General features: G+C 59.1%; 1 protein-coding gene across 1 annotated transcript in view; it reads left to right on the top strand.

Moving 5' to 3' along the window:
* ABCD1 (ATP binding cassette subfamily D member 1) overlaps positions 1-7,814 on the top strand; it is a gene marked incomplete at both ends in the record, with an annotated part of 22,602 nt that extends 14,788 nt beyond the window's left edge. The window contains 8 exon segments of the mRNA XM_014583474.1: positions 1,927-2,069; positions 2,153-2,321; positions 2,579-2,673; positions 4,665-4,810; positions 4,906-5,051; positions 7,164-7,248; positions 7,494-7,619; positions 7,708-7,814. Coding sequence (XP_014438960.1) covers positions 1,927-2,069; positions 2,153-2,321; positions 2,579-2,673; positions 4,665-4,810; positions 4,906-5,051; positions 7,164-7,248; positions 7,494-7,619; positions 7,708-7,814 — 1,017 coding nt within the window.
* Positions 7,815-7,846: the final 32 nt, after the last annotated feature.

Genomic DNA, 7,846 nt, shown 5'->3' with positions numbered 1-7,846 from the left:
GGATCTTGGGCATGCACGCACATGCGCCCGGTGTGAGTTTTAAGCCCCTGGGTCTGGGACACGAACCGCGGTCGACTACGTGGGAGTCCAGCGACATAGCCATTATGCTAACTGCTGGTTCCCTCCTCCCGGGATCTTTAGCATGCATGCACATGCGCCCGGTGTGATTTTCAAGACACTGAGTCCGGGACCCGAACCACAGTCGGCCGTGTGAGAGTCCAGCAACGGAACTGCTACACCACCTGCCGGTCCCAGCAGTTTCGACCTGCACTGCGCTCATGACTAGTGACGGTGAGCAGATCCTCACGTGCTTGCCGGCCACGCGTTTGTCCTCTCTGCAGAAGTGACGGAGCCGCCCCTTTGCCCACCGTTGGAGCGAGGCGTCTTGGGGCCACAGTCCGGGTCCTACCCCCTTAGACACGCGGTTGACGGCCGTCCCTCCCAGTCTGCAGGTTGTCTCTGCTCTTGACGGGGCCCTTGGGTTCTTGAGGGGCCCTTGGGTGTGCCAGAGGGTTGACGGCCATGAAGTCCAGCTGCTCTGTTTCTCCCTTCTTGCCTTTGCTTATGGTGTCAAAATGATGGCTTGTTAAAATGTCCTTGTGAACTCCTGGACTGAGCTGTATGTCATGGGCTGCAGCCCGCCCCAGTCCCTGTGCACAGGACGCTCTCAGGGGCCTCTTTGGCCAGCGAGGGCTTCGAGTGCTAGTTGGCTCCTGAGCCTCTCAGACAAGACCCCCAAGGCTGGGGTGGCCACCTCGCTGTCTGCTTTAACAAGGTGTTCCCAGCTCAACTCATGCATGCCTGCCCCGCGCCTGCAGCACAACTAGGGCAGCACTGTGTGTGCCCGTTTGGAAATGCACACATACAGAGAGAGAGCAGAGAGGTTCGAGGTCCACGGCCACACCCCAAGCCATGGAGCTTTACCCTTGCTTCCTTTAAGAGTTTTGTAGTTTTCGCTCTTACACATTGGTCTGTGATCCACCAAGTTAGTTTAGGGGTATGGCCTGAGGTGGGGGGTCACTCTTGCAGTTAGATATACAGTCCCCCCTTTAACCACATTTTGCCCTCTGTGGTTACAGCTAGCCACAATCAACTGCAGTCCAATCCATTAAATGGAAAATTACCAAAAGAAATGATTTAGAAGTTTTAAAGTCCATACCATTCTGAGTAGCCTGATGAAATCTGTACTCTCACCTGCGGGTGAATCGCCCTCTGCCCAGTGGGCCCACACTGTGGAGGCAAACCGACGGGCAGTGCAGGGTGCTGTTCACTTCACAGCAGCCTGAGCACGAGGGCACGTTGCTATCCTTGTTCGACTGTATTACTGTCGCCCATCTGTGTGCCTGACTTGTAGATTACACTGTATCACAGGTATGTATGAGATGCCATCAAAATGGAAATGGGTATTATGAAAAAACTCTGGGGCCAGCTGGTGGTGTGGTAGTTAAGGCGCTGGAGTCCACATGGCCTACTATACGGTTTGAGTCTTGGACCCAGAGCCTTGGAAGACTCTGGGCATGTGTGTGCACATGCCCAAAATCTCAAGAGAAGGGACTGCAGCATGGCCCTTCTCCTGGACAGTGATTTCTCACCTCTCTGTCTCTCTCTGGCAAGTGCACGCACTTGATGACTAATGTTTTTTAAAAAGAAAGAAAAAACTGCATCAGCATCAAAAACATTTGCACCAACATAAATTTAGCTGTAATTCCATTTTTCCACATATTTTTTGAGGCGTACATGTATGTGTAGAAAAGCCATAGTGTACCCAGGGCACGGTACTGTCCAAGGCCTCAGATGTCCGCTGGATGGAGCACAAAGGCCCCGCAGGGCAGCCTATCGTGTGAACATGTGTGTGTGCCTGGTTGTCCCAGCACAGAGGCTCCCTGTGCCTCCCCCGCTGACCCCCCACCACCTTATGCTCCACAGACTCAGAGGCTGTGAAGAAGGCAGCCTTGGAGAAGAAGGAGGGGGAGCTAGTGAGCGAGCGCACGGAGGCCTTTACCATCGCCCGCAACCTCCTCACTGCAGCTGCCGACGCCATCGAGCGCATCATGTCCTCCTACAAGGAGGTACCTCCCAACCCTGCCCCTGGCTGGCACGACCCTGCCCCTCCCCGGCTGGCAGGGCCTGAGCTAGGCCACCCTCCCCACAGGTGACGGAGCTGGCAGGTTACACTGCCCGAGTCCATGAGATGTTTGAGGTATTCGCAGACGTCCAGCACTGCCGTTTCAGGAGGCCTGGCGAACCGGAGGATGCTCAGGCAGAGTCTGGGGCCACAGTGCGGTCTGGGGTCCGCGTGGAAGGGCCCTTGAAGATCCAAGGTACAGTTGACCCTCCTGCACAGCAGGTCCCCAACTTCCCGCTGCTGCCCCCTACGCCCCACCCCAGCAGTACAGCCAGGAGGCCAGGCTGCCCAGCAGGGTCTCTGAGGACTGGGAGCAGGGCCACCCAGACTACACAGTGCTGATCCAGAATCCACTGGAATGCTCTCTGAGGGGTCAGCAAAAGAGGGCATCTAAGGATCATGTGGAACCCACCAGAACACTGGTCTCTCCCTCTCCTTGCCCTCTCGCTGCAGGCCAGGTGGTGGATGTGGAGCAGGGCATCATCTGTGAGAACATCCCCATCATCACGCCTACAGGAGAGGTGGTGGTGACCAGCCTCAACATCAGGGTAGGCCAAGGCGGAGGGGCACTGGCCTGGAGTGCGGGCTAGGCTGGGCAGACTGGGTGGGGAAGTGCCATCCACATCTGTGGGCCTCGGTAGCCAATATCCAGATCCACGTGGCAGAGGGCCAAGGTCAAGAGGAGACACTGACGTGTCCCTGACTATTAGCCCTGGGGCAGTGGGATCGGAGCTGATAAAGAGACTAGCGATCCGCAGGGCTGATCAAGGGTCACCTGGCACTCCTAGCCCTGTCATCTTGGCTGCCCACTCCCTGAGCAAGTCAGCTCTTGGGGTTCTGGTTCATCTGTAGCCACCGTCCTGACTTGCTCCTCTGCTGCCCCATCTGCTTGGACAAGTCCCCAGCACAGGTTGGCGCAACTCAGCCACTGGGGGAGTGCTCTCAGGCCTGGAAAGGGCACGGTGCAGAGCCCGTGATAGTCAAGCCACCCACTGAGCACCAATGCTTCTGGCCAGGGCTTTGGTGAGGGTCAGGGAGTGAGGGATAGCCAGGATAGGGTGGGGAGGAAGTGAGGGGGTCATTTATTCAGCAGCATTCCCTGAACTCTGGGCTGGTCACTGGAAACTGAGGTAAATAAGGGGGTGGTACCCTCAGGAAATGCTCACTTGGGTTTGGGGAGCACTAAAATATGACAAGGGACCCCAGGTAGCCAGCTAGCCAGGGGCCAGCAGGGGCTATGAGAAGGGCAGTCCATGTCTCTGGGAGCCAGGTGCCATGTTCTACAGGGCCAGTGACAGCCAGGTGGGGGAGTAAGCAGGGCTGAGGTGAGGGGCTGAGAAGGGCCCAAGGGGCTGCTATGTGTCCTTGGCCCAAGTAGCACGACACAGTGGCGCAGTCACTCGTCAGAGATGAGGGCAGCAGTGGCCCATGGCTCCAAGGTGGGTGGTCCCTGGGCTGGTCCCAGGGAAGCTCAAGCAGGCAAAGATGCTGAGGGGCAGGGGACCTGAGCCAGAGCCACCACCCACGCCCACCGCCAGGAGTTAAAAGCCACCTGACTGTGTTAGTGAGTGTCCTGGGGCTGCCTGGACACTTGCCAAAGGTGACCTGGTGACTTTCAGAGTGCTGGAGGCTGAGTCTATAAGGTGTGGCCAGAGCCGGCTGCTCCTGAGAGCCGGAGGAGGGAGAGGCCGGCTGGCTGTGCGGGCTCTCGGTGTCCGCGGCATCGCCCCGCCTCTCCATCCACCTCCCCACAGGCTTCTCCTTCCGTGGGTCCATATACACTCCTGTTCTCATAAGGACCCGGTCACGTAGACCTGAGCCCTCCTTCCTCCAGCATGACCTCATCTTAACACCCACATCGGCAGTGACCCTGCCTCCTGTCACCCTCAGCTTCGGGGTTAGGGCCTCGCCCTGCGGACCTGGGGACACAGTTCAGTGATCGCACCACTCAGACCCACCACGGCCGGAAGCTGGCCCCTCACAGGAGACACGGGCCTAGGCCTGATGGGTCTGCTGGTGGCCAGGGCATTCTGCTGTCACTGGTCCTCAGCGGACTCTAGTAGGGAAGGCCACAGTAGCCACAGTAACTGAGGAGTCTGAGGTCCTCGGCACTAAACCCTGGGGGCCCCAGTGAGACAGAGATGGGCAGTGGGGGTTCCTCAGGGCCTGAGCCCCTGTGCTTCCCCCAGCACAGTGGGAGTCAGATGGGATCGTGATGGCCTCCACAGTCTGGGAAGCCACCCCTTCACTCAGCTGTGGCCGGATAGGCCCTTCCTCGTGTGCTGGCCCTGTGCTTTCAGGCCTGCCGGGCTCTTAGGGACAGGGACGGGTCTTGTCCACTTCCCCCATCCTGGGCCCAACATTCAGTACAGGCTCCGGACATTGGGCCCTGTTCCCCAAGGCCCTGCAGCCCCATGCCAAAAGGTCAGGACTGGCCTGCCCATCAGCCCTGGCATGGCAAGCCTTGTAAGGCTGGGAGGGAGGCCGCGGCCAGGGAAATAAGCCCAGGCCCTTGGCTGCATGCCCGCCACCCCTGCAGGTGGAAGAAGGCATGCACCTGCTGATCACGGGCCCCAACGGCTGTGGCAAGAGCTCCCTGTTCCGGATCCTGGGCGGGCTCTGGCCCACGTATGGCGGTGTGCTCTACAAGCCCCCGCCTCAGCGCATGTTCTACATCCCTCAGAGGTGAGGCACCACGGTGGGACGGGTGCTCCTGGCCGGGATGCATGCGTGCGTGAGCACAGGGCCCTGCCGTCAGTCAACACACAGCTCTCCCTCAGGCCCTACATGTCTGTGGGCTCCCTGCGTGACCAGGTGATCTACCCGGACTCCGTGGAGGACATGCGGAGGAAGGGCTACTCGGAGCAGCACCTGGAGGCCATCCTGGACGTCGTGCATCTCCAGCACATCCTGCAGAGGGAGGGAGGTAGGTAGGCTGGGTGCCACACGTGCTCAGCTTTTCTCTCAAGACTCATGGGGACCTGCTGCCGCCTCTCCCCCTTGGACCGCAGGGCTGAAGATTATCTCAGCATCCAGGAGTCCAAAGTTCTAGGCCCTCTGAGAGACCTGCCTACCAGGGACCACTGGCAGCAAACAGGTGCTCCAAGTGGCATGAGTGTTCTAGGGAAGGAGGCAGCAGAGGCGCTCACCTGGGCAGAGAGGTCTGAGCTGAGAAGTGCAGATGCCAAGCGACTGCCTGTCCATGAGCCAGGGCCAAGAGGCTGGGGCCAATGGGCTGGGGCTCTGAGGCACGGGCCCCAAACTTGCCCTGAGAAGGCCTGGAAGCCTGTGGAAAGCTGTGGGCAGGGAAGTGACAGTTTAGTTTTGCATTTCAGCAAGGCAGCTTGGCTCTGGCTCTTTTGTGGGGGAGAGCCATGGAGCCATCAGGGCTCCAGGGTGGCAGGACAGGGCAGTCAAGAAAGAGGCCAGCACAGGTGGGTAGGGAGAGCAGAGTTGGGGAGCCTCTGAGATGGGCCCCAGGAGGGAGGGGCAGGCTGGTGACAAGAGCAGGTGGTTTCATCCCTTGCTTATCAAGGGACACTGGCTCTGTGCCTTCCATTGCATCAGGATGGATTGAAAGAGGACACATGGGGGTGGGAGGACTTTCTTGGTGAATTCTGAGCATCAGGGTCTGCTTCCTGCCCCACCACTTGGGCAGAGGATGGCCTTGAATAAAGGTCTTCCCTCTCTGGGACTTTCTGCGCTCCCTCCCTCCGTTTGTGGTGGCATCAACCCAAGTAACTCCTGTAAGGACCCATCTCAGGGTATGAGAGTTCAGGACTCGTCTCAAGTGTTGTGGCGTGCCTGCACAGAAAGCAGAGGGAGGGGACCAGCAGATGGCATAGTGGGTACGTCGCTGGACTTCCACATAGTCGGCCATGGTTTAAGTCCAGGACCCAGTGGCTGAAAACTTGCATCAGGTCCGTGTGTGTGCACCCAAAATCCCAAGAGGAGACTGGAGGAGAAGGGATTGCGATGTGGCCATCCCCCTAGGGGGTGACTTCTCACTTTCTGTCTCTCTGTGTGTCCAGCAAGCAGACACGCCCTAATAGTAAAAATCTCTTTTAAAAAAAGAAACACAAAGAAGAAAGGGGGAGGATGCAGGTGGTGAGGCCGGTGGGGCAGGACTTGCTCTGGTTGCCAGGTCACTGAGAAGCATCTCAGCCTCATGTCTCTGTGGTGCCGGTGACAACCAGGGCCGTCACCACCTAGGACTGAGTGCAGCTGTGAGTCAAGGGGGGCAGGGCACTAGCAGTTTAAATCACTCCCGAGTTTGCCCTACCGTGTGATTCAAGTCCCAAGAGAGGCAGGCAGGCCAAAGTAGGGGGACAGCCTTGCCAGGTCACCTCATGATCCAGGATGGCTGCTGCCACCATGACATTCATGTCCCAGGCTGTAGGAGAGAAAGGACCCAAGAGATGCGCCCACTGGCCAGAACTGAGTCACTGCAGGGCCAGCTAGCAAATGTGAGCCAGACTCTATCTGATTGTCCACCCTGGTCACTGGGCCTGCACCAGCTGGTGAGACCAGACCTGCCATCTGCAGGGGGCTCTGCTGTTGCCATCTGCTGCCCACAGTGCACCCATTTTCCAGGCCAGGTCCTGCATGAGCTCCCTGAGATGCTATGAGGGGGGCTTCGGCAACAGAAAAGTAGCATTTCTTGGTTTGGGGGCTGGAAGTCGGAGATCAAGGTGTAGGTAGCGTTGGTTCCTTCCAGGGCGGAGAAGGAAGGCTCATTCCAGTCCTTTCTCTTGCCATGTTGATGGCTACCCACTCCCTGTGGCCCTCCGCGTCATCGTCCCTCTATGTGCCAAGGCCCCCTGTTGAGAAGGACACCGGTCCTACCACCTGGGGCCACTACTGGACCTCGTCCTGCCTCTGTAAAGCCTGCACCCACATAAGGTGGCCTTCAGGCACTTGTGGTCCAGACCCCAGCATAGGATTCGTGCTGTCCACTAACTCGCCATCACAGCACCAGTGACCCTACAGCTGAGACTGGGCCCTCGGGGTGCTGAGCTGAGCCCTTACCCCTGCCCAGGTTGGGAAGCCGTGTGCGACTGGAAGGATGTCCTGTCAGGAGGCGAGAAGCAGAGAATCGGCATGGCCCGCATGTTCTACCACCGGTGAGCCCTTGGAGGCAGCTTTCCGGGTGTGTAGGCTGGGCCCAGGAGCCACTGGGACCGGTGACAGAGACCAGGAGGCTGCTCAAGCTACCAAGCTCCTGGCTCCCCTCACCCTGCACTGAGGAGCCCTCAGGAGCAGGCCAGGGAGGCAGGGGCCAGGAGCCCCCGTGGGGCCAGGGCTGGGGCTGGAACTAGCTAGGGTAGTGTGGGCAGCAAGGGCCACATCTCTGGCCCTTGCCCCCAAGGCCCAAGTATGCCCTGCTGGACGAGTGCACCAGTGCCGTGAGCATCGACGTGGAGGGCAAGATCTTCCAGGCAGCCAAGGATGCGGGCATTGCACTGCTTTCTATCACCCACCGACCCTCCCTATGGTAGGCGCCACCCTTCTGTCCCAGGGGTGGGAGTGCGGGGCCTGGCAGGCCTCATCAGCATCCCTGTCCCTGTCCCTCTCCCGGCCAGGAAGTACCACACACACGTGCTGCAGTTCGACGGGGAGGGAGGCTGGAAGTTCGAGAAGCTGGACTCAGCCACCCGCCTGAGTCTGACGGAGGAAAAGCAGCGGCTGGGGGGACAACCGGGGGGGATTCCCCACAAGGCG

The sequence above is a fragment of the Tupaia chinensis genome, unplaced genomic scaffold (genome assembly GCF_000334495.1).
Source record: "Tupaia chinensis unplaced genomic scaffold, TupChi_1.0 Scaffold144326_1, whole genome shotgun sequence".
NCBI lineage: Eukaryota > Metazoa > Chordata > Mammalia > Scandentia > Tupaiidae > Tupaia > Tupaia belangeri.
The sequence above is the reverse complement of the archived record's forward strand: the minus strand, read 5'-3'. Positions and strand labels throughout refer to the sequence as shown.